At 37.6% G+C, this 27,051-nt stretch overlaps 1 protein-coding gene across 4 annotated transcripts; it reads left to right on the top strand.

Annotated features, from left to right (window-relative positions):
- Positions 1-164: 164 nt before the first annotated feature.
- Positions 165-19,686, top strand: TCAIM (T cell activation inhibitor, mitochondrial). 4 transcript variants are annotated; one of them, XM_027675468.1, is made up of 13 exons: positions 167-234; positions 1,008-1,122; positions 2,157-2,200; positions 2,486-2,561; positions 5,780-5,915; positions 6,454-6,607; positions 7,510-7,756; positions 9,366-9,488; positions 12,087-12,184; positions 13,792-13,883; positions 15,820-16,052; positions 16,574-16,705; positions 18,425-19,686. In XM_027675468.1, exons 4-13 carry the CDS (start codon positions 2,533-2,535, stop codon positions 18,648-18,650), a joined length of 1,470 nt encoding a protein of 489 aa, XP_027531269.1. In that variant the 5' UTR covers positions 167-234; positions 1,008-1,122; positions 2,157-2,200; positions 2,486-2,532; the 3' UTR covers positions 18,651-19,686. The 4 variants fall into 4 exon arrangements, with proteins under 4 accessions (XP_027531268.1, XP_027531269.1, XP_027531270.1 ...); XM_027675469.1 differs by lacking the exon at positions 167-234 and adding an exon at positions 726-871; XM_027675467.1 differs by lacking the exon at positions 1,008-1,122 and having other exon boundaries at positions 165-234.
- The last annotated feature ends 7,365 nt before the right edge of the window (positions 19,687-27,051 follow it).

Here is a 27,051-nt window from a genome sequence, read left to right as displayed (position 1 = left end):
CTGCGCGTGCGCTTGCGCGGAGCTGGGCCCGGGAGGGGAAGCGCTGCCCGCCCCGGGGCGGCACCGCCCACTGCCGATGGCCACGCCCACTGCCTGGTGGTCACGCCCACTGCCTGATGGTCGTGCCCACTTCTCGGCCGCGCCCCCCGGCGGGAATCCCCAGCCCCGCCCCCTGCGGGGCCGTCGGCGGGGGCGATGGGGCCGAGCCCCGGCGGGCGCCGTCCGGCCGCGGCGGTAAGCGGGGCTGGGCCGGGGGTCTCGCCGCGCCTCTCCTCAAGGGGAGGGCAGAGGAGGAGGGGATCGGGGAAGGCAGTGCGACCTCACCGCCCTCCTGCTCGAGAGGCCCGCTCGGACAGCGGCGACGGCGGCCGGAGGATGGTGCGAGGCCGAGCCCGGGCGGTGGGGGGGTGCGGGAGGGGGAGTGTATGCTTTGAAACCGGGCCGGGCTCCGTGGCCCCGTCCCTGCCGGCGGGGCGGGGGGTGCGGGCCGGGGCCGGAGCGAGCCTGTGCGCCGGCATGCGCGGGCCGTACGTGCGCCTGGGCACGCGCGGGCCCGGCCGGCGGCACCGGGGGTCGGATCGGGCTGGATCGGCGCCGCTCGGATCGGCTCCACCGCGCTCGGGTCCGCTCGGGTCGGGCTCGGCTTGACCGGGCTCGGCTCGGCTCGGCTCGGTTCGGCTCCCCCCGGCTCGAGCTCGCTTTGGCCGGACTCGGTTCGTTCCGGCTCGGTTCGGCTCTGCCCGCTCGAGCTCGGCTCGGGATCAATGGTCCTTTGCCCGTGCCTTGTTGCTGAGGGTGCGAAAGGCCCGCGAGCCGGGGGTTGTCAGTTCTGCCGTCTTCTGGGAACACCTTTTCTTTGGTGAATCTTAAGGTGAATTCTACCAGGGCTCTGTTTTCAGTAGCTAAAACTGTTTCTGAGGTCGGGCCACTGTTTCCTTTCAAGCAGCCAGTGAGTCAGGTTGGCCCGAGCTTATTTTCTGAGCCGGTATCATCTTGTTTATTTTCAGTCTTTTTCCTCAGTGCTGCCTCGGGTATAGGTGAGCACCCGAAATAGACGCCTTCGGCCCGAGGTGAGATAGCGATGTGCAACGCCGTGTTGCCAAAGGGTTTTACTAAGTGACTGCAACGTAGTTAATATTTTGTTCTGTGTTAGCAAGTATGAGTGACTTTGAGGTGGGGTGCAGGTGAAACTTGGTCAAGACCAGGAGATTTTGTTTTTTAACTAAGCAGTGTACCAATTTCCAAGCAGTTAATAGAGCATTTGAAGCAAGAAACAATGATGCTTTTGTCTGGTTATATAAAGCATCACCGCGGATTAAGTGAGATGTTTTTTTCCATCCTCTGCCCAAATGCCTGAAGCTAAAATTACAGAGAGAGAAAACTTTTATTACCAGAGAGCTTGTTAACGTATTTAGCTTAGTTTATGATTAGGACTGTTGTCATGGACACTAAAAATGACATTATTACAGTCTTGCCCACCTAGCTGAAAATCAGAAGACAAAAATTATTGAGTAATCTGGGGTTATTTTAGCCCAGCATTTTTTTTCTCCCACTGTCTGCTTCTAGTAAAACAACCTCTTGATTAAGTATATTTTTATTAGTAAGTTTTAAAACTTCAAGTGTTTTGCAAGGAACTATCACGCTGTATTGGAACATGGATGGTGTTTCTCTGATAACTGCTTATCTCAGCTTGAAAACATCATACTTAGCAAGCATGTTATTTTGAAAAGTGCAAACAAAAGTATATTTTTCAAAAAAGAGTGTGAAAACATATAAGAAAATGTTGCCAATAGGGAGCTTCCCTCATAATCCCTAATGATTAGGTGCATGTTTGCACTCTGACATGCCCAGTGTTTTGTCCACTGCTGGAAAACTCTCAACCTACAGTTGCATAGTGCAGAAGTTACTGCTAAAAATTGCTAATTCGTTTTTATGAATGCCAGCAAACTTCTGATAAAAGATTTCAAGGCACTGTTGTAAGACAGTGTCTTTCCCTTTGTTTTTACATTATGCTTCCATAAAATAGTTGGCATGTACATTTTAAAGTATTATCATTTGTTTGAGAGTTTCGGACTTAGTAAAAATTTACATGGAATTCCATGAACTGGTATGTGTTAGTGGTTAAAGAAAGCCTCTATTTTTTTACTTTTTTTCGGAACAAAACCTGAACATCAGGAAGAGCAGGAAACATTGTCCATAGGTAATTTTTAGGGTGTTTTTTTTCCTAACTGGAATGCCTTTAAATATTCATCCTCAAAGCAAAATACGGTAACAACCCTTACTGTTGGCAAGACTCGCTGTTAGTAGAGAAAACTGAAAACATTCTTACACAAACCTTTAGATTTTATGTGTGGTTGCTCAATTTTGTATTACTGTTGTGACTTTGAAAGTTTCCACTTACGATTTAGAGAATGCACTGATAAGTAGCAGGGGAAAATATCCCTGTTTGTTACTAAACAGGATGTTTTTTCCTTTTTTTTTTAAGTGAGTTATTGGATGGCTGAAATTTGGCTTGACTATTGAGTTGCTGAAATGTTTTGCTGCTTGAGAACCGTGAGAAGGTATGGCATGTTGCTGACTTAATTTAACTTTAGCCTATGTTTATGTATGTATGTTTTTGTATATGATTTGCATATATGTGAAACTGGTTTGGTATTTTTGATCAGTGCTCATTTCTTTGACATTCTCGCCTTTACAGCTTGAAGCTTTCAGCAGAGCATCCACAGCTGAAAATCCCCAAAAGCCATATGCCTGTCCTCGAGTGAGACAATAAAAAGGCTCTCAACAAAACAAGGGTTTTAAAATAGCTTAATTTTGAGAAGGGGTAGTCCAAATATGAATATGATGTCCAATATATTACTGCACTATTGAGTTATTAAAGCTCAGTGTTTCGAAATGTGTGAATATGTCTATAACTATGAGCTTAATTTAGCCAAGCTTTTCAGTGCCAAAACTATAAGCCAAAAAGCTAAACTTCAGAGAGATGTGAAGAAAAAGAAAGCTGGAGGGAATTATTTAATCAATAAATTAAATCAGCCCTAGCGTGTGATTGCATAATGTGTTGTAGTAGAGATTGTGTTTCATATCTTTCATGAAGTGGAGACACTGTCCTCAAAGTGGTTATGACCTTGATTTTAATATGAAGCCTTTCTCTGCTCTTCAGATCTAAATGAACCTCTTGGAACAATCCTTGTTCCTTGTGAGTGAAGCCATAAACATCTTTCTTGCGTTTTATCTCTCTAAATCCATTTTAATTCACTTGTTTTGTCACTTCAGTTGAAAGATGCCTCAGAGTTCTGTCTTTCACCTTCACTGAATGAATTCTTCCTTCTGTCACGCAGACTAATTTTGGCCTTTGAGCATTTCTCTTTTAAGCAAGTTCAAAATAGACTTCTGGCTGGAATCCTGAGCCTTCCTACTAGCATGACAGTGTTGTTTAGATACAAAACAAGGGAACTAAAGTTAGCCATACTTGACCATTTTTCTTTTAGAATAGCAGATGGAACTTTATGATTAATAAACTTGGAAGTATGATTAATAGTTTCCAGGTGTGTTGGAACTTTTTACCTGAACTACTGGAAACAGCTTGCAGTGTAGCTTAGGAGTGGATATGGGGAATGGTGTATAAATAAGGTGAACAGTGAACTGAGCTCTTCTTTCTCCTGGCAAGGTCTAGGAGGATGTGAATTTTTTTGCATAGCTGTTACTCAAAACTGCTTTGGAATAGAAAAATGGCTAATTTACTTTCTTTCCTTTGCTGGAAAAAAATTTTTTCTTTTTACTGTTCTGTGTCCATTTGCTAAAAAAAAAAACAAACCTGCAATTTTTTTTTTCTCAGCAAGACAATTATTTTGGTGTTACCATACCCAGAACATAGGACCAACTGGATTTATATCCAGTGTGCTTTGCTTCCTTTCTTGCCAGATCTAGTAGTGATATTTTTCCTGCATCACTGAGCAACTGTGGCACTGTCATTGAGAGCTTTCACTCTTCATAAAAACACAATATGTGGTACTTCACCATCTCCTGCTATTTTGAATAGGATCATGGGCTATAGTGATGACTGGTCTTAGAGCTTCTGAGGTGTAGTCAGGAAGGAGGTAGAAGTGTTTGCCAGTAATACTTTTTTTTTTAATTCTTCCATTTAATTCACACACGTGAAAATTGTTGTTAGTGATAACGGATTTGAAATTTCATCAGTCTTCTTGCATCACAGATTTTCTGTCCCACTTTTCTACAAAAACTTCTGTTTTCAGCAAGCTGACTTTTCAGACCTACTAATTAAATATTTCCTCACCTCTTAGGCAGAAAACATTAGTCTGAACTGCTTTTATGTATCTAATTGAAGAGCTGGAAAAGTTGATAGAAAAAAGGTAAAGTGAGGGTCACTGCATTTGCTTGACAACTCAACTGTTGTCATTTACCATTGGCCAAAAAGAAAAAATTCTGCTTATTGTCCGAGCACAAATTTGGGGATTTTGGGGATTTTTTTTTTTTTTATTAATGACAGCAGTCAGGAAAGTCTCACATGTTTCTGTGTCCAGGATAATTATTTGGTCTAGGATGCTGAACAAATAGCTGTGAAACAGTCCTACTAACTATTATTAATAAAGTTATTAGTTTTATGTGAATTGGAAACAGCTTTGCCTCCAGTCTGCCACATATTTAAGGTTTGCTGTTTGAATAATACTGTGAAGAGTGAACCAGCATTCTACTGCTTAACAGAGCAGAGTCCCTGCCCTTCTGAGTTGCAAACTAAAATAAACATTAATCACAGAAAATGGCCTGTTGAATGTGTTAGCTTGTAAAATCAGCTGAAGGAGAAACCTATTATTGAATATTTACCAATTCACATTTTCTTGTTGCTTTTATATCTACTGTCTCTTGGTAATTAGTTTGCTAAACCTGAATATCACCTTTGAGCTATGGCAGGAAATTTTGGTGGTCTTTAATGCAGAACTCATTTTTCTTTCCATTTCAGTCCTCTGTTACACAAGTGTCCTTGTTATAGAACTGTTGTTTAATTTCTGCATAATTGGAGATATTCAATAATTTGTGCTTTCTGAGCTTCGTAGAACTTCTTCAACTTAATTTTTCCTTCTAATCTTAGGTGAAGCAATCTTCGCTTCCTACCATTGAAATTTCTTTTAGTCCTTGTTTCTTCTAATTCAGTGAAGATTAAAGGGCAAATAAATATTGTCTTTTAACTTGATGTTTTCTATAAAAGGATGTTTAAGAAAGTAGATTTTTTTTTTTTGTAATGGACACAAGTATGGGAAACCCAGAAACTAATGTAGAACTTTTTTTGACTGAATTGTGATTATTATTCCTGGGTAAAATCTAATACTCTTTTGACACTGCTTGAAAAATTCTAGGTTTGGCTTTTAACGTGGAGGTTCTAAAATATGTAAGGACTGGCTTTTAAGAGAAGCATCAGGAATACCTACAAAAAATACCACTAAAGCAAATATCTGTAATTTGAACTTCTTGATTGGGGAATTTTTCTTTGAGAAAGTAGAGGGAAAACTTACTGTACTTATTTACATGTCTTTAATCAACCATTAGCATCCACCATCTCTAGAACCTGTTGGATTGGCTCTGTTGAAATACAGCTTTGTGAATCCTAAGGGGAAAAATCCAGAACTCAGACTTCTGATATCAGTTTTAAATTATTATACTTGCAGTTGTGAACATTTACTCAATTCTGTCACATTCTAATGTAATTTGTTTTGTCACTTGATTGCTTGCATCATACATAAATATTTTATTATTTTATTAGGTTATGTCTGGACAAGATATTGCTACAGTGTGTTCTTCAGGCAAGAACTTTGTCAGGAGCTGATGCCATCAATGCTCTCAGACCTTTCTATTTTGCTGTACATCCAGATTTCTTTGGTCAGCATCCCAAAGAGAGGGTAAAAATCTTTTAGTATGCTTTCTCTGTAAATATTTCATATATCAAGGATGGAAATTTTCTAGTTTTCCTGCTCTCAAAGAGACAAAGATAGTGTTAGAATTTAATGTGGTTGTTACCATGGAACAGAAAGATGCACTTCCTTTATTTTTAGCAAGGCTAGGGCCCTTAAACATCCATTATTTATTACTCATATTTTCTAATTGTTCTAAATAAAATACTGAATCCTTCCAGACTAATTTATAATACATACTACTTTATCACTTTGAAATGCTGTGCATTATATTTGAATCAGTATATTTCTTTAAGCTTGAAAGCCCTAAAAGTGGGTTTTGGAATGTACAACTATGTACATCATACAGATTTATTCATGCAAGATAATTATTAATGCTAAGAATATGAACTGTATCACTACTTGCTAAGAGCAACTGGCATTTTGTAAGAACTAATTCTGCCTGTAAGATTAAAAAAGGTTTAAATGAAAAATTACCAAATTCATCATCTGTAATGGTTTTTTGTTTGTTTTTGTTTTTAAATAGGAAGTAAATGAAAACTCTCTGAAGAGGTTAAATGGCTACTTGGAGAACCTACAGAAACCAGGATTTCGTTCCTTGAAGCCAACTCAACTTACTTTTTATGTAAGAGAAACAGAACCAAACTCTTCTAATGTTCAAGAATCCTTCAGTGCTTCAGGTGCTTTTATATCGTGCAGAATGTATCTTCCTGTATTTAAATTCTTTCCGACCATTACTTACCCTTGTGCAGTCATGAAGACTTCTCAGCTGAATAAAATCCAGTCAAACCATGAAAATATGTATTAGATCAGACAGCTGGGACCATCCCAAGTAATTAAACATCTAAGCTTTAAAAAGCATTGAAAGAATGAGACATTACAGAGTTGAAGTCAAGTTACAGTATGAGAAAGTAAAAAACATAGGTGGATGTAAATCATAACTTTTCTGGTTTTAATACCATTGTCATGTTTAGCTGGAACAACAGTTGGGTCCTTGTCCTCAGTACACAATGTCAGGGTACTTGTAGGTTCAATAGGAACTTATTCTGTAAAGCAGAAGCTGTATAATATCTGAAGCTTCAATTTACCACATTGTCTCTTATCTTTGAGACTACAAAAAATATTGCCAAATTTGGAATATTGCTTATGGTTAATTTTAGTCTGCACATTTGTCTGTGGTGTACCAATATGCCTTACCTAACAGATGAGTTTTACGTTCTATATGCTGACAGTTAAAAAACTTGAGCAAATTGTGAGGGATCCTAATGCTAGGTCCTAGAAAATAAAATCATACTGTTTTTCAAGAAAATAGTGGTGTTATGTTCAGTCTGCTTAAGGTAACATTTGAAGTGGAAGCTGTCTTCTGCTCTTGAGTCAAAAGTTTGCTTTCTAACAGGGCAGTTTGGCCCAGTAGCTGTGATGAGACATAGTTGAACTGCATGTAAATTTTGCAGTGAGTACTGAAATAACAGTATCATAATAATTTCCAACTATCTGTGCCTTGTTTGGTTTCTCATGTAAGAGGAGAGAAATGTGAATGCATTTTAAATAATTTTAATTAAATAATACTTGTATTTTACAGGGTTTCGAGCAGTCAGTTTTACGTTGCGTACTAGGGATCTCCTGAGCACAGTATTAGATATTCTCAACTCCTGCAGTTTATCTACAGAGCATATTCAGAGTTTGAACGTGAACTCTCAGCCACACAAGGAAGCAAAAAGCACAGTGAACAGACCTATCAAATGGGATAAGACTTATTATTCGTTTACTGGATTCAAGGATCCTGAGGAGGAACTAGAACAAGCCCACAGAGTGGAAACAACTTTAATGTATGTAATGCTTTCACTGAATGGAAATTTTGTAACCTAAATTGGTCTTATTCTAGTGCAAAGTTCTTTAAAGGCAGTCAATAAGCATTCTGAACAATACAAAACTTTATTGTTCAACATGTAATTTTGTCATGCTTTTTATAATTAAAGAGAGTTCTAATGAGCTCCTGGGATAACTGTAGTGCCAGCTAAGCTGAGGCATTCTTGTGTCTTTGCCCAGCAGTCATGTTTGGTCAATCCAGTTTTGGTTGATTTAGCTTTTCAGATTTGTGGAATATTGGTGGCAGTTCAGAAGGAGACAGAGGGTCCACTTGCTCCAAATAGCTCCTTACCTCTTACAGTACTTCTGTAACACAAAACTATATGGCTCCTAACTTTATTGTTACTCTTTCATTGTCATGTTCTGGTAGGGGTGAGAGATAATACGTGAAAACTAAGGTTAAAAGGTTTTAATTTGCCAAGTATCTTAGTGTTGTGCTCCTCATTTGTTGTTCAGCATGCCAACCTTAATATTTAAATTTATGCAGTTATAAATACTGAATTTGCATTTAATGTAGCATGTTGTGTATTAGAAATTGGTGCTTATTTTGGGACACATACACATTTTGTGGCTTTGAAAAACTTCTTGTAACTTTGTGTCATTTGAAATGAATGCAGGACTGTGCTGGAAGGTTCTTCAGAGCAAAGCATACCCCTTGTCCTGCATACCACTTCACAAATAAAACTGCTTTAACATATGCAATTGTAAAACACTTAACTGAGGTTTAACGTACTAGAGAATATTTTTACTTAGTTTTACACATATACAAGAAATCCCACAAACAGTTACATATTAACAATTTCCTTTGAATAACTATCCATTTGGCATTAGGCCTCTCTTTTTACTTGAGTTTGAAGTTTTTTGCTCAGAATACAATATGAGAATGGAAGTATTTGTTTGTAAAAATAAGAGTATGAAAATCAGTTTATGCTATGAACAAAGGCTAACTCTCTTAAAGAGTAACTTTTCCCTATAAATAGAATTATCTATTTATTGAAATTTTAGATGTACTCAATGAGTCATGTTTGTCTGATTGTGATTATTGTGATTATACTTTGACTTATTTAATCTATGTTCCTGTCAGCTCTGTAGAAGTTACCTAACCTAGCCCTCTAGTACCACCTCTTGTATTTGGTAATCTACTACAATCACTTCGGTTGGGTTTTCCATTGGGCTTTGTTGTGGCCTTTTTTTTTAAAGGCAGATATGTGGAAGCTTCTTTCATTAAAACACAACGTTCTGAAGCTGCCCCCTGAAATCACACTAATCTGCTTCTCTACCCCTTTCATACCTCTAAGTCTTACAGTTTACACTGTCAGTGTCTTTTGCTTCAGTTTGATTCCCTAGTCCCCTTCAAAGACATTAAGTGCCAGGTTTTCCTTTGTAGATACCTTCAGGTGAAGCATTCAACAATTTCAGTTTCTATCCTCTATTTTTAAAAAATCCCTTTACCTGGTAATTTGAAATAATCTTTATGTTAGCAGTAAGAATTCAGTTACCTGTGCTGTTTTCATGAAAGGTAATACAGCAGCATGCTTCTACTGTTGAGCATTTTTCCTCCTCTTTCAGATCCTGGCTAGATGATAATGGAGCAAGTGCAGTAAAAAAGCTGAAAAAGAGTTTGCCGCTTAGAAAAGAACTAGAACGTTTAAAATTTGAACTTCGTAATGAACTCCAGCTCTCAGATATCAGGTAATAAATTAGATCAGTAGGACTTTGATTAAGACAATCAGAGCAAGGAAGTGTTGCCTAATTCTACACCATGAGCTTTAAAGACTTGTTTCAGAAAAAAAGCTCTATTTCATATATGAAAAAGTGTTACCGCATTGAATATTTTTGTAGAAGAATTCTTTTGGGACAAAAGTTTCCTGTTACAATCTGCTCCAAGAGATCTCATATTTGTAACTAAAAATGTAGGCTACAGTTGAGGTAAACACATAAATAGAAATAGAACCTGTGCATATGTGTTAGTTTGGGTGGTGTTTTGTTGGTTAAAATTGCTCTTCCTGAATTCAAGTTAATATCTACAAAGATAACTAGTCTGGCAGTGAAATGCAACTTTGCACATTGTACATATTGTGTGAATGTTTAATAAAAATGTTCCTTCGAGTGCTTTGTTTCCCACTCTCCAGAGTAGGAGCTATGTTTCCTTAGAAGGGCCGAGTATAGTTGGAGATCTTGATTCTTCAGAATATTTTCAGAAAATAATTTGCGATCCCTTTTTAAATTTTGTGCCTTTGACTGAGAATGTTCTGAAGTGTGATATTTGGTATGGGAAAATGGCAGTGAAGGTATTCACCAATGGAAAAAGTAACTTTGGGGGATTATTTCAAGGGCCAGTCTGTTAAGTTCTGTTTTTAAAAAAGGAGAGTTGGAGCCTCTGAAATCATGCTTTTGTCCTTTCCCCCTGTAAAAGGCCCTGGCTTCTTTTAAGCTGAAGCCAGTTTTTTTGAACACAATTTCTAATCCTCTGTAACTAAGCTGTTGTGAGGGTTTTTAAGATTCTGAAACAGTCTTCAGTATTAAACGTATGCGTTTGATTTTATTCATTGCTTATATCTAATTTTATTACAGTTTGTGCTTTTAAAATTCACTAAAACTGTTGTGTTCCATGCAGAGTTATTAACCTTCCATGAGTTATATTGTTATAATTCAGAAAAGAATGTGTGTGTTGGAAATCTGACAAACCAGTATCTTAATAGGAAACTATTACTTGTGATCCTGCAGCCTAATGCCAGTGTTCACAGAGGTCTGAAAAATAACTGGGTCATTGGCTTTATTCCACATATAAGTTTAGGACAGCTGAAGACATGCCACCTTTTTACATTCCTGTCTGGTGCTACTGAAAGCAAAGTGATATTGCTAGGTAACAGTAAGTAGTTGTTTGAATTACTTGGATTAGATTAAATTGCCTCACAAGTGCTGTGGCTTAGTGCCATTTCCTGCATCCCAAAGAGTGAGGTTTTGCTAGTTAAATTTCCCCAAATGAGATAATCTGGGTTGACCCCAGCCAGCAGTTAAGTCCCCACACAGCCACTTGATACACCCTGAGCGGGATGGGAGAAAGAGAAAAGGAAGAGTAAAACCAAGAAAATTTGTGGATTAAAGTAGAAGTTTTAATAGTGAAGCAAAGCTGTGAGTTCAAGCAAAGCAAAAGGAGGAATTAATTAACTGTTCCCCTGCAGGAGGCAGGTGTTTAACCCACTATGGGAGGCAGGGCCTCAGTATGTGTAATGCTTGCTTGGGAAGACAAACACCATAATCATGAGGATCCCCCCCTTCCTTCTGTGTTCCCTGTGCATTTATTGCTGAACACAACATACGGTCTGGAATAACTCTTTGGTTAGTTGGAGTCACCTGTCATGATTTTGTCCCCTCTCAGCATCTTGCCCACTGCTGCCTACTTTCTGATGCTGGGGGGCAGAGTGGGAAGAAGAAGTGAAGACCTGGACACTGTGCCAGCACTGCACAAAATATTGGTGTGTTATGATCACTGTTTTAATAAAAATGCAAAAGATGAGTGCTGTGAAGAAAATGAACTTAATTCCAGACAGACCCAGTACAATAAGGGAATAGTAATTTCCTACTTTGAGACAGTTTTATATCAACTCTGTAAAAGGGTGTATTTTTTCAATACACTAGGACAACTTCACAATTTAAATGTTTTTGCAATTTAGTTAGAAATTTGATCTGTCTGTGATGGAAAAGATGTCAAAACTGCGTATATTAAAGTCACCAAGGTAATACCTGACTCCTGTATGGTTTAACAAAAATTGCTCCACTGTAAAATATAATAATACATAGCAACTTTCCACTGGAATCATAGTAATGTTTTGGGCTAGGAACTCGAAAAAAAAAAAACCCAACCTTAGATACTCTATTTGCTCCTCTGGATGAACACTACACAGTATACAAACAAACTGCATGCTCCATAACTGAGCCAAATACGGGGTTGTCTGTCACTGTTTTCTTACTAACCCCCTTCTAATTGAGGGAGAGATTAACAAGTTCTGTTCTGTCTACCAGATTTTCTATTTGGTTTTCTTGTATCTGTCATTGGTTTTCTTTGGTTTTTTGGCCTCACTTTTAAGAAACACTGTGAAATTTTATTTGGGCTTTTTAACTGTTCAAATAACATATGACATGGACAGCTTTTCAGTAGCACTTTCTTTTATTACTATTGAAGTGCTATGTTATTTGTGTTATAAGGCTTTGACCTGCATCTCAACTTCTGTGATTTTTTTTAAATGATATTGAAAATTAAATGCTTTCAATTGTATTTTTATTTAGGTGGCAGAGAAGCTGGGGTATTGCTCACCGCTGTAGCCAACTGCACAGTCTAGCTCGCTTAGTCCAACAGCGACCTGAAGTATTAAAGAATGTTAAAGGTATGTCTGTTGCTTATTTCATATATCCTAATATAGAATTTATTTAGAGATGAGCATGGGTCTTCTGTGACAACAGAGCTCTTGTTCTTTTCGTAAATGCCTTTTGTAACTGCAAAAACAAACTTGCCAGGCTTACTGAAAAGCTGGTGAGAACTTTTAAGCTACTGGGTATTTTTTAAGGTGGTCTTGCCTTATAGTATATTCGCTACACTCAGCTTCTAGTTTACTTCTTAATAAATGCAAACAGAGTGAGTTGAAGGCACCAGCCTTTATATTAACAATGAAGGTAAAAAAATCTAGTCTGAACCTCTGAAAGGGCGGAGGTAGCAATAGACTATTACACATGGTAGATTCAAGACAGAAATGTGAGGAGCTCTCTAAAGAGTCAGTAGAAGGAGGACTTACAAGAATACCTTTAAAATTGAATTTGTTTTCTCTTCTCCCATGTGTTCCATAAAACAACTATATTAAAGTCTGTATTTTCTCAAGAAAAACTAAAATATTCTGTAAACCTGACCTACCATTCCTCTCATACAGCTGTTTGACCTGTGGCAGTAGCTGTTTTCTCTAATTGTAATTCCCCATTTTATACCTGTCTGCAGATAGTCAGGTTTGAGATGCTTTCATTTGAGAGTGCACCTAATCCTTTGTCAAAAGACAGTGGGTAGGACAATAAGTAGTAGTTTTAAATTGTATCAGGTTTCAAATTAGTTTCTCTTCCTAAGCATGCTAAGGATTTAAAGTGCTAAAGAAATCTGTCTTGTGAACCAGTCGTAGTCTTCATCTTTGAAGATCTGTAATAATACACTGGACTAATACCTGTCAGTAATTATACAGGTATAGTTGATCTTGCCTTAGGGTACAAGAATGGACTAGATACCTTAAAGTCAGTGCTGCTCTTTCTTTGAGATTTTGGAAAACTGATTTCTGAGACCAAGAGCTTCTCTTTAAGCCTTGTCTTGTAGGTTAATACATCACACTGAAGACTTTTGTAGAAGCTTATTTTGATAAATAGTTAGTTGCCTGTGCTCTTACCCTAAAGAATTCTTAAGGATCTTTGTACTTCACTTAAAAAACCATACTCAGACTCAAAATTGATTTATCACCCTAAAAATACACCCAGAATTATCCTTGTATGTTGTCTCTATTTTTTATTTTAAAAAAGAGTGAAAACCTAATGTGAAATGAAAATTATTACAGCTTGCATGTTGCGGAGTTCTGTGAAAGTGGTGTTGAATGGCTGTGCTAATAGTTCTTTGACCAACTTTTACCTTACTTATGTATACTTTAAACGTATAACGTTTCCTACTGTTTGTGTTATTTGTACAGATTCTTTAAATATGCTGTCTACTGAGATTTTCTCTTATTTTAAAAGTAGTCATAAGAAAAAATCCAAGTATCTAAAAACCAGCAAGTTCAAACAGGGAGAAGGCAAATGCTAAGTGGGGTTTATATGAAAAAAAATTCTTAAACTAGACTTTTCAAGAATCTCTTTCAAACTTTGAGAATAACAAAAGCATCTACTCATGTGCATTGGTGCTGCAGAAATACATTGTGAGAATTATTGCAGTAACCCAAATTAGTAAAGAGCTTTGTTCAATCTCTAGGGCGCACAGTGGTATTTACAGACCGCTCGGGTATGAGTGCAGCAGGTCACATAATGCTGGGGACCATGGATGTTCACCATCACTGGACCAAAGTAAGAGGATTTCAAAGTAAATGATAATGCCTTTTGTTATGACATCCTTTTTTAAACTATAACAAAAATATTAATAGGTGCAGATAACTGATGAGTAATTTAAAGCAAACACTTAGCTATTATGTTTAGCATCACTGTGTACACTGCATTCTAAATTTAATCCTCTGTATGCTATTGCTAACAACAGTCTTTGTCAGATCTTTACTGCTGCTTTCATTAACAAGTCAGTACTACTCCTGATTAGATACAAGGAAAACTAATTTGTTATGCACCGTTCCAGTCTGTGCAGCAAGCACTGGCAGAATATTTCGTGATCCATAAAGAGCTGATTTCCATGAAGAACTAATGAATTTTATTCAGATTTTTCATAAATATGAGATAAGGGAGTTGTGAACGGATGATTTCAGTCAATGACTACTAACCAACCCCATAAGTCCATTTTGATCTTTTAGGCAGCTAATGTGGATGTTGCAGAAATTTACCTTTAGTGACTATGCCAGTTCTGCTGCTGATTGTGTAACGTTCAGTTGATAAGCTTTCTGGCATTCTAAATGATAAAGTATTATATGCAAAGAACCAAAAATTAAATTTGTAGTGATATCAACATGTCACTTCAGTAATTTTTCTTTAATCTTGATTGCTGAAATATTGATAGTTCTATCAAAAAATACTTTTAAAGGAGATAATTGGTGGAATTTCCTACTAGGAAATTTCACCCTGCTAGAATATGAGAATATTCTATTTCTGTAGTCCAGTCAGTGAATAATATGAAAACTTGACACTCAATCTTCTTTTTCTGGTTGTTGAATTTTTGCCTATATGTGTTTCACTGAGAGAGAAAACAAACCATGGTTTGTTAGTGTGAATGATTTACTAAGAACTTACACTGAGAAACTAGAATTTAATAAAAAACTTTCTAGTCTGAGACTTGAGAGTGTTGATAGTCATTGGAATAAAAGCATTCTGATGAATACTAAAATAAACTCCTATCTTCCATGAAAAGATAAATGCTCTTTCTAACTTTGCCAAGGAGGTCTTTCTAACTTTTCAGAGGAGGTCATATATCTACACAAAATGCCATGCAGATGGGACAATGTATGTAGTTAGTTGTAGTTATGGTACAAAGGAGAGGTATAAATTTGAACCTGAAATCAAAGGCTTTTTATTTTAAAATGCACTGAAGATCATGTGAAATGTTACATAGAAAAAGTCAGTGAAAATCTTGATGAGGTCGATTAGCCACTTGGTTTTTAGAGGGCACAATTGTCCAATTCTACCCCGTTTTAGAAAATAGTCCTAAGTGCTATTACTTTTTGTTACTAATTACTAGAAGAAGGAAGCAGTAGGATACTGTCCAAGTCAGTCTCTAGAATGCTTCATCAGAAATACAATATTTAGAGGAGTTTTGCCATTTTTCTCCATAACAAATGCAAATGCTGAACCAATAAATTTTGTTGTGCCAAAAGCTGTTCTGATTCTACTACTCTCCTGGGTTTCTAAAGAGATTGTTCTGAAATCACTTGACTTATTCCAGCAGCAGCATTTTTTTTTGGTATGGAAAACTACATTATAGTAATAGCAGGGTAGATGGTGAATAGTGACTATTGTATGAGGAATAGCTCTACCACTATAACTGTGGTGATAAATGTTTTATTTTGGCTTCAGATGATATATTTTTTTATCTGGAACTGTTAATTTCTGTATATATAGTGGTGCCTTTATAGTATAAATATGAAAAATACTTACAATCTTAGTCCTAAAATGTATATATTTGATATTTCTCAATTTTGGTATTCTTTGATTTTATTTTTTTCCCTTTGAGTTCCATATTTGTATTGTTAAGTGTCTCTTTTATAGTTTCTTGTTATTTTTTTAATTTATTAAAATTAGTTTTATGCTCTGTGACATAGGAGATGTTTTTTGTGTGTGTGCACAGATTTTTGAGAGACTGCCAAATTATTATAAGCTTCAAAAAAGACTGCTGTTCTTGGAAGATCGGATAAGTGAACTTCTGGGAGGCATACAAGTAATATATATTGAAGAACTGCAACCTTTGTGGACTCTAGAAGAGTACTACGAGACTCTGAACTCTTTCTATAACAAATTACGTGACAGTAGACTGCCTTTTCATCCTCGCAGTCTGCGAGGTTTGCAAATGATTCTGGAAAGGTAGGTATTTGCAGGAAAGGTTTATTTCTTTCGGAGCTTTTACTCTTTTTTTTTTTTGTACTCTGATTATTGCTTTCACTAAGAAGAAAAGTAATATAATCTCAGATTTTCATTATGTCAAAGTCATCTTGTTTCTGAAGGTTTTAAGTGCATTTTTGTGGGTTAAGAAGGAATCAGACTGAAGAAAATCCTGCTTAATTTCATTCAAGTTGGACTCAAAGTTCTGTCTTTATTTTTCAGTATTGTGCTGGGGTAAATCAAAAGTTTTGTGCTGTCGTGCTGGTGTTCATATTTTTTAAGTATTGTTGTCAGTTGATTTTGAAATGTAGTTTTAAAAAAGAATTATGTATTATGTTTCTGTAGTTGCATGAACCAAACTTGATTAGTTTTTTACCAATTATTCTGATAGTGATTAATTTATATTCTTTTATCTTCAGAATTCATGCTGAAAGTAATTAATGGAAATACTTGCATTAAAAAAAAATTATACCTTGTTCTTTACTTCCATCATGTTTCCTAAGTGACAGATATGCACCAAGCTTACATGAATTTGGACACTTTATGATCCCAACGGTCTGCGATCCAGCAGCTCTTCAATGGTTTATTTTTGCCAAAGCACAGGAAGCAAGAGAGAATCTGAAAAGAAAGGAGGAGTAAGTGTTCATGTGACTTGATACATTTAGCTCATTAAAATCTTTGCATGTCATGTTTTTTATTTGGAGGAGGAGGAGAACTTTGAAGAACATATTCATACTCTCCTGGTGGAAAAAATCTTCTGTTTATAAAATAGAACTTTAACCATCAGCTTTACTAAGTGCAGAATGACAGCATTCAGTGAACACAAACAGTTGTTAGAAAATACCCTCCTTCACTTTGTAGAAACTTCATTCAGATATAAAAGATCTTTGCTTACAAGACAAAATTGCATAATTTTTTTACAATTACTTCTCCAAAGGGGAGGTGGGTTTTTTTTTAAAGGAAGACACCTTTAATTGGATAAGAAAAGCAACAACTTCTATTAATGTTAATTACAATGTGACAGCAGTAAAAAAAATCTAAACTAAAAGTATTGAGACAACTACAGAATCATTACTTCTAGTTGTTTGTCAGTTAGTTTAGAAAAAGATTAGTTTGCACCTAACAAGGGGTTCTCCCTGTGTGCAGCTAACTTGAAGTCCTTCAAGGGAGCCTGAGGTTTCACAGAACAGGAAAGCTTGTGCCTCGGTATTAGGGAAGGCACTCAGGAGGGTGGTGCAGATATGGTCCACAGAGAGGACAGGCTTGCCCTAGGTTAACTCACCATCTCAGTTCATCCCTGACTGCCAGAGGTGGACTGGGCTCTTGTACAGTGATCTGAGTGCCTCAGCAGAGCACAGTGCTGTGCAAGTACACTGAGATCCCATCCTGAGCTCTGGAAAGAATGGTGGCGAGGCCCTACAGTAGTGTTTTCATGTGTTTTCAGTAGCTGTGTCCATGCTTAGCTTGGGCTGATTCACCTCCCTCTCTAGCACAGGGTGTGCATAGTAGGGCAGCAGCGGTGCTATTTCTGTAGGCGGGCCGGCTGGAAACTACAGCTGTGTTAGTGTGGCACAGTGCCTGAGCTACTGAGACTTGCTGAGCCTGAACTATCTGCATTAGTTGATCAGTCACAGCTCCAGTGACTTAATTAACTCTACACATTAACTTTATTTCTGAGTAGTTTGAGTTTGCCATGTGGTGTCTTATCACTTTGAGGCAAAAGGAAAAACCATCTGCAAGCTATGAATTCAATATTCTTAGAATTGACCTTTAAGATCATAAGGTCCAAGTGGATCCATATAATTCTGCTTTTAGGAAGTCACTTAACACATTTAATGTGCATCAATTGACTGTACCTATCAACTGTTGTTTTTGATGACATACAGAGTACTAGTGTAATTAGGAACATGAGAGTCATTATGAACATGATCTTGTACTTCAAACTTACACTTTCAACATTATTTAAGTACTTGCATCCCTTACATTAAAAATGGAGCTTTATAGGATTTTATTTTGGTATTTTTCCCTGTTACTTAGTGAGCAACAAGATGTCATGGTGCAGGCTTTCAAATGTGACTCCCTGGGCATGCTTTTGCCCATAGTCATGGAAGAATGTTCAGTCTGACCTCTGAGTAGACACAGGTATCAATCTGCACAAAAATCTCAGCTGTACCAACTGTACATGAATTGATACCTTTGTTTACATGCATATGACCTACTTATTTCATTATTTCCGATTTTAATATATATTCAGTATATATTGAAATGCTTACTTCAAGGTGGTTTGGTTTTTTGGGTTTTTTTTAAGATGCTAAGTTCTAACTTTGTCACTGTGTTTTGTCTTCATTTGCTAGGATGATGATTACAGAAAAAGAGCTAATTGATACTTCCACTGAAAAATTCTCTTTGGATCGGCTGTATAAGGAGCCAAGTGTTTCCAGTGCACAGATGATAGATTGTTGTAAGCGGCTGCTGGAAGAATCGCTGCCATACCTACAAGGCATGCACCTTTGCATTTCACACTTCTACTCTGTGCTCCAGGATGGAGACCTGTGTATACCTTGGAACTGGAAAAACTGAGGGACATATCTAATAATCAGATAAATTGTTTATTTTCTGTAAGAGGTTATAAATATGAATGTTTTTAAGAGTAAATTATTTAAATCTGTATTTTGATATCAGTATTCAACATACAAATTTTCTTCCAGCTGCTGCTCAAGAAGGAGTGGAGTCCTAGACAATTTGCACAATGCACAGTATTGGTAGTTCTGAAAAAGACATTTGTACATCATCCATACTACTGTAGAAGTCCAATGTATGTTAGCAGTTGTGAAACTGCATTTTTGTAGTGAATTCTGAAAATACATTAAATTGTGAGTCTGCAAAAATGTGCATGTGTATTTTTGATATACATGAATATTGCCAGATAGATCACCTTAAAGAGTGTACTATTCAAAGCAGACATTATATGTTATCTTAAGGGATTCATTGAATGCAGAAGTTCAGTACATAATTCATCTACTGGCAACGTTGGTATTTCATACTGCTGCTTATTACTGAATTAGGAAAAAACAAAAAAGCAAGGGAAAACCAACAGAATATTTCTACTTTGCCGAAGAAAACAGTACGTTAACTTGGTCTCTACAGCAGAGTTTCGTATGCTGGTCCAACAGTATTGCCTTAGAATTCCAAAATACACCAGTTGTACTGTCTGCAGTTACTTTAAAGCAGATGTCATTCTCTTTTTGTTTTCCAGCATTTGCTCCAAAATACAGACAATCCTCTTTACTTACACTATAACAGATTGCAAATCCCATTCACAACACTTAAAACCTGAGTAGTTTAATGTGACATCTAAGGAAAGGAAGCATTGATTTGTGTGGGATTGTCTGCAAGAGTAAGTATTTCTCAATAAGAACAAGGAGTTTGCAGTACGGCAAATGGATCTTTACTGGTACTTTATTCTTCGAAAAAAAACATGAAATAAAGTCTGAATGTATGTCAACACTTTTGCATTGTAATATGTGCCAAGATGCATTTTGGTATTTGGATTACTACTTTACAAAATATCTTTTGAGAAACACCAACTGCTTAACATTTCTGCACTTGAATTCATCATAGCTGGCAAAAAAAAAAAAGGAATTGTCAAATGCTTACTTGCCTTGTCTTTTTATTTGTATTGAGCAGGGAAATTGTTGTGGTTCTCTGTTTTCTCCTGTTAAAAGGCTCAGTGTCAAGTTGTTTGATATGTTGTCAAACTTAAAACAAAAATTCTCACTGTGACTTCAAATGTGTGTTTTAAAACATTGACGCAGAAGCTGTGACTTTTTCAGGCCTTTAATTCAGGGATATTACTGGCAATTCCTTGTGATGGTTTTGAAGGTCAGTTGATAGTTTTTTCTAAGTAGTTAACTTCTATTGCACGTTACCTTCCTCGCTCCATCTATCACTGATGATCCTGTCCATGTCCCCTCTGTGCTAAGCAAGTGAGCCAGTCCTATCAGTTGTAGCCCAGCAATATTCCCTGTAATAGCTCTTTGAAAGCAGGGTGTCGTTGGCAATAAAAAGTGAATGTAGTGGAATTTTTTCTTGCTTGAGTTGAATGACCCCTTACAGATCTTGAGGCAATAAGCAGTGGTCCAGTTTGATTGTAGAGGAGATGATAAAAAGTCTGAGAGAAGGTGGGTGCAACTGAGAGCCAGAGCCAGATGGGATCCTGAGAGGATAATGACGCTAATGTCACAGAAAGCAGTGACTACACCTTCTCTTTGCGGTGCAGAAAAGATGACTGGAACTGGCTGGAGGAGGAGGAGATGTAAGCTCTAAAGAACCTTAATGAAATAGAGCATGGGATGTTTCCGTGTAAGTAACTGGGGCAATGGAGACATTGACCTGGAATGGGATTGGTGTAGGCAAGGGTTGGTGAGGGAGAATGGGACTGAGTTTAAGTGTAAAAGCAGTGAAAGTAGTTGCTGTTACACACTTCTAGTCTGCAGATACATCTGCAGATTGTCACCGTTCCTTCTAAGGGGAAGTAGCCAAAATCATCTAGCAAAATGTGTCAGCACTCCAAGGATAGTGTGGCAGCTTGCTCTCCTGATGGTTATCTCTGGGCCTGGGTCTCGGTTCTTGTGCAATAAACCAGAGTTCCAGTCCTGCCACTCTTCCACCAGGGAGGTGGTTGGCTCGGGTGCCGTGGGGCTTTTGCTCTTCTGTTAGGTTCAGTTTTCCTGAGTTCTGAAGGAGATACATTATAAAAATCTCTAAAACTCCTCAGAAGTTGAGCAGTAAAAGAATTAAAGTTGAGCATGTCAGTAATTCAGCAATGCAAGGTCTAGAACTTAAGAGTGTTATTTTATAGTGCACTTTCTGTAAGTCCATTTTGCTGCAGAATGGTTGAGTTCCCTTTACAAGCATATGGGCCTCTATTTAACATACTTAGAAAAATGGGGGGAAAAAAGTAAATTTAATGCACATGTTGTAGGTATTTATTTTGGCATGTTTGACTTATTTTGAAGACTGTCACAAGAGTAACAATTATCCATTTAGGTAAATATATGGGTTAAATCTGTCAGAGTTACATTTTGCTTTCTGACATTTTAATATGGTAGGGGAAAAAAAGAGGTAATAGAATTCTGAAAAATCTTTTGTCACAATGGCAGGGTGGAAATGGATGATGATTTGAAACTGTTGTGTTTTTAAGCAGTGCAGAATGCCTCAAATTCTGTTCAACAGACTTTGCTATCGCCTCATTACAGAACTGCATTTGAATGAGTACTAACATCTACTGTAGTTTTTTTTCAGTACAATATTCCTGCTTGCTCTGCGACCAACAACTAAAAACATGCTTGGCATTAAGTTTCAAAAAGTGTCCTCTTTAAAAACAAATCCTAATATAATTAGTTAGAGTTGATGTCTTGCTGTTTTAATCGTTATTGTTTGGCTTAGATTTGACGTTACCTACTGTTTAGAAATTTGCAGCAAACATGCCCAAGATTAGCTAAGGGGTTAGAACACAGTGCTAATAATGCCAAGGTTGTGGGTTAATCCCCGTAGGGGCCATTCAGTTACAAATTGGACTTGATGATCGTTGTGGGTCCCTTCCAACTCAGAATATTCTGTGATTTAAAAAGTCATTCCGTGATTTGAAAGATAAGTAAGAAACTCTGCCAGTGATCAAATTGAAACTCTGCCACTGAAATGTGTGTTGGTCATCTGTCATGAGTCAGTAAACCCTGATGCCCAGATCGTGTCATTCAGCCCATGAGAGTATTTTCATGCAGCTGCCAGAAGGAAATTCAATGCCAGATTCAATGCTACAATAAAAGAGGTGGGGGCTTGAGACAAAATTTATCACCTTAACAAGTTATTTTGATGCTGTTTAATACTGTGACCTTGAGATGCAGTCACTGACAAACAGCATTTTCCATCTTGTCAGGTGTTGGCATAACATTTTACAGTATCAGTTCTGTATGAATTTCAGTGTTATGGGCTCCTGCCTGAGTTTTAACAGCTGTATGTGAAAATTGCATGAAATTGCATGCAATAAGGTCCATTTTGTCATTGTTCTTGTGGCTATTAACTGCTGTGATACAGTCTCCAGCACTAATTGGCTTGTATTCATGTTTTGTAAGACATTCAAAATCTTGATAATGAATCTTGAGGAAGACTTAAAAAGGGAAAGTCTTCCAGAAGATTAGAGCTAATTTTTTAAAGCATATCTAAAATCCATCAGAACTCTTCATGGAGAATGTAAATCTCATCTAGTTTTGTACGTTACAGCTAAAAAAATCTTTCTGAGGAAACTGAAATTTTTAAACTTACTGATTTCTGGTTGTCTTTCTGAGAATATATAGTATTTTTCTGAAGAAGATTATCTCTGTGACTCCTTGGACATATGCATGTACTGTCTGCATGTAGTACATGTATACAAAGATGAGACTTACCTAATATTTATAAGCTTAACGTTATGCAGATTTGTAATAGAGAAGGGCAGAGTTGTTTGGGGTTTTTTGTTTGATTTTGGTTTTGGTTTGATTGATTGTTTTATTGTTGTTTTGAGGGGGGGAGAGAGGGTTGGTTGTTTGGGGTTTTTTGTTTGATTGATTTTTAAAGCCTAACTGAGAAGGAAAAAACATAGCTGTAAATACAGTGAAAACGTTAATTTAAGAAGTTAGACAGGGAGGTCATCCTTTTCAGTTGCATATAAACACTAGAGTAATTTGACTTAAAAATACAAGATTAAAAGCTGGGATCTCGATTCTGTGCATGGAAAAAATGTTTAAATATCTCTCTGGAAGGCCCAGTATATACTGAAGGAATGGAAAAATAATCTTGTTTTGCAGTTTATCCTTTTCAGCTACATATTCTTTACACGATTGCTTAAATGCTGAATAATTTAGTGCTTCATTTTTGCTAAATCCTCCGATGGGCGCTGTGTCTAAGTAGCCAGACTGATTGATTATGATCTCAGCGATGTCTTTAAAACAAAAAACCTTTAGAATATATTTTATTTAGTAGAGCTGAAATTTATTATTTTCTTTACAACTTCTAGATTCTATAAGTGTCTTTTCTCTGATCTGTTTCCATAGCCTTTGGCTGTTGTTTTGGCTCTGTGTTTTAGCAAGTTTAAATGATTTTTAACTCTTTTGCTTTTCCTACCATGTTTACCAAAAAAACTACAGGTCTAAATTCACCCCATCTCTGCTGTGGACTGTGCTAACAACAGACCCTCCCAACATGCCTGAAATTGAGCTGCTTAAGCTCTTTCTAAACTTCTCTTGGATTTTAACAGGGAATAAGATTTCAGAAAAGTGGGAGCAGCCAAGGTTTGTGCCAAATATAACGGCTGCAATGACAACATGAAACGGTATTTTAACATTGAGGTTAGATAAAAAGAGCAGGGTTAATTTTCTTCTCATTTAGTACCAACATCCCTACCTAGCTGCACAGGAGAACACAAGGCAATTTACTGTAGCTTAAGACACCAGTCAGCTTTAATTTCTTTTTGATTGTTTCTCTTTCATCATCTGCTTTGTCATTTGATTTTTATATGTTGCAGGGACATAGTTGAGCAGTCAGCTAATGCCTGTGGTTGCTGTGTGTACCCTCTCTCTGTAATGGGATATTCTGAGACCATTTACTAAAAGCAGCGATCGGATGAGAACCTGATGTCCTCCCTCAAGACCACTCTGTGATCTGGCAGCCACAGTTCAAGATCAAGGCATTTCCTTGATAGTGCTCTGTCCAACCCACACGTTATTTTACCCATCCGTTTGTCATGCTCCTGGGAACTTATTCTGAGGGGGTTTTTTTTAGTGGGATGTTTCAAGTTCATTGAGTCAGTGGGTCACAGCCATAGACTGAGTTTTTGAATATGTTATAATCCAAGGTCATGGGTAACTCCTGCTTTTAGCTCGCATTTATGGACCACTCAGTCCGTGGAGACTGAGTGGTAACTTCTACACATTGCTAAAAAAAATTGAATAAATGCAAATCTCTCAATTTTACAGCTGATTAAAATTGCTAGAAAGTACTTAACAAGGAGCACTACATCTAACTTTGATTTTTCTCACCAACTGGCAGCTAGGGCATTGTTCAGAGACTATGATTTGGGGCTTACCCTGCTAGCAGGGATGTGAGAAGGCGATACTGTCTCAGAGAAGCAGACCTATGGAGGGTGAGTCACTGTTGTCTTCATCAAGACTGCCTATGCAGTCCCAGGGGAGGACATCTGATCACAGCAACCTCTCCGGTGGAGTGGTCTGAGGAGCCTTGCTCACTTAAAACCAAAAACAAATGAACAAAAAGCAACCAAACAAAAAAATCAAGGAGAAAAAAACCCAAACCAACATACCACAAAACAAACAAAAAAACTCCACAGAAATAAAAGTGAGGAATGGCCTTTCTGAAACTGTTCCCTGGGGGGTTGTAGCAGTGCTGACAGAGTTAACAGCTTATGGTTTTTTGAGCCAATTTTCTGCTGTGGTTTTGCACACTTCAAATAAGATTCTTAGAGGATGATGCTGCTGTCTTCAAAATGGACAATCCCTCTAGCCAGGTGATATTTAAACACAGGGCCGTTAGTGTATTGCATGATCAGATGCACATTCCTCTCTGTGACCTTTACAGAAAGATCTTGCAAGCTCAAAGATTAAACAAAGTGTTAATCTAGATGTGACTAACCAGTTCACAAAGGTTTTAGCAACAGGAAATCTTGTCTTGGTCAGTATTTATATGATGCCTGGAATACCTGGGTTTCTTGCACTCTGTATTACCACAAAAAAAGAAAAATCAAATTAATGAATCAGAATTTAAAAGCCTGTACAGTTGCAAACGTTTTTTCATTGCACAGGTGTTTGTTGTCCTGGCATGACAGACTTTGGAGGGAATATAAGTTGTGCTGTAAATTGAGGAGTGTATGTGCATTCTGGTTTTAGCCAGAAATCTCTGCTGGTGCTCAAGATTCCCTATCTTCATTTTGAGATGGTGAAAAGGGGGTGGGACAAAGGACCCTGAAGGTCTAAACCCCTCCTGGCTGAAGTCAGGACTTTAAAAAAATGATTGCATATACACACATATATATATATTTATCTTCCTCACTACTGTATGATTCTTTCCATCTTTACTGGGTATAGAACCCATGAACTGTAATCTTCTGGCAGAAGCCACATTTCATCTACAATTTATGCTCTGGTCTAAAAATGAGGAAAAGGAACAATCAGGTTTAGGATTGCTCCAGCTTGGCAATTAGGGGGTTTGTCCACCTCCTTTCTAATGCAGTTTATCGTGACTGGCACTGAATGGCAGATCTAAAGAGCAGGTGCTAGCTGAGATTTCTAGTTATAATTTAGTAGCATATCCCTAGCTGGGTAGCAGCCCTTTGAAAACCATAGAGACCTTACTGCAATTATAGGTATCTTCAGATGTCTTCAAGAAGTCCTAACAGACCTTCTCAGCTTACAGGTCTCTCTTAGAAGAAAAATTTAATTATGTCTTTATTTGCAAAATCTCTTGTGAAAAAATACTCCCTCACCCAAGTAAAGCTGTATAAGCCTGTATAGTGAGTGTGGTACATCTGTATATCTGGTTGGCACTAGAAATTTCTTTCAAAGAGGACTGCTGTTCTGGCTAAGTACGTGTGTCCTGCATTTTTCTTCATCGGTTTGGACTTGGTAGGTACAAATCATAGGCAAATTTATTCTAAATGTCTTGTGTTCAAAAGTGGCTAAGAAGAGAGTGTGGAAGGATTGGGTGCTGAGTACATCTGTCTTCCTCCTTCCTCTCCTCTGTTTCTCATTTCAAGCACTAGTGCCAATGGGCAAAGGCTACTCCACCTCGAGTGAGCATGGACCATTGGCTGCAATAGTGACAGAGTTTGCCAAGAAATTACAAACCAGGGTTTCCAGAACTGCTTTCTGCTTCTGTCAAAATAAAAGCGTCACTGGGTACACACTGTCACACTGTGTCTTAAACCCTCATGCTCCACCACAGCATTACAAAGTGTACTCTGCCTGCATTCCAGTATGTTCTCACATGCTGCTCATCTCAATGGTAGACTGCAGAGATTCTATACAAATACTGAGTCACCCATGGCACGGGATATTTGGTAACTCCTCTGTTCTTTTTTGGTTTAAAGTTCATGTTGATTTTGTCATTCCTTCATTGTTCCCTTCTTTTATTATGTTCATTTATTCCAAAGATAAACCAGCCTTTCTTGAAGACAGAGTTAATATTAGGTGAAACACAATTATGTGGTGATTAATGGAAGCCTAGGTGCAGTTAGCAATCGCTTAAATGGGCTGGATTTCCTAATGATTACTTCGTTCTCTACAAATTTATTTTGCAGACAACTTATTGTGCTGAATTCTTCTTGGATAATAAATTTGTGAAACATTTTCAGCATCACCCTGAGGCATGAGCAGAAATTGCATCTTCACTGATCACATATGATAAATAATTAAAATGAGTAGGATCTTGCCCAGACCCCACACACTCAAAAGGCCTGCTCAGTTCCTAGCTTCTGGGGGGGTGAAAGAGGACCATGAAAATGAGGAGAACTGCACTGGAGAATTTGAGTGTTGTCATCGTGGTGCACTGTTAGAGTCATGGAATATGTAGGTAAGAGGTATAAATAGAGGATATCTGAAAAATAACTTGGAGTAGCTGTAAGCTTTGCTAATGTTTCCCTTTCTGCTTTATAAGTCATTGTACACCTCCTGCTAGCCGGGTTATAATCTTGGGATTATTCTTTATAGCATGAGCATATTTAGAGTGAAATTTTGTGTCCTATAACTTTAACCATAGCATACGTTATTAAAAGTTAATATTATGGTCCTCTAGGATCTAGCTCTGGAGCTCGCAAACAAGCATCTCAGTTATATATTGTCTTCAATTATTCATTAGGAACTATGGGGAGATTTTCTAGAACATATCTCCAGCAAAGCTCAGAGCTGTTCTAATGCCAACAACAAAGCTCTGC

This window comes from Neopelma chrysocephalum, unplaced genomic scaffold (assembly GCF_003984885.1).
Source record: "Neopelma chrysocephalum unplaced genomic scaffold, ASM398488v2 Primary Assembly neopelma1_26, whole genome shotgun sequence".
Classification (NCBI taxonomy): Eukaryota; Metazoa; Chordata; class Aves; order Passeriformes; family Pipridae; genus Neopelma; species Neopelma chrysocephalum.
Note: the sequence above shows the minus strand (reverse complement) of the source record. Positions and strands in the feature narration are given on the sequence as shown.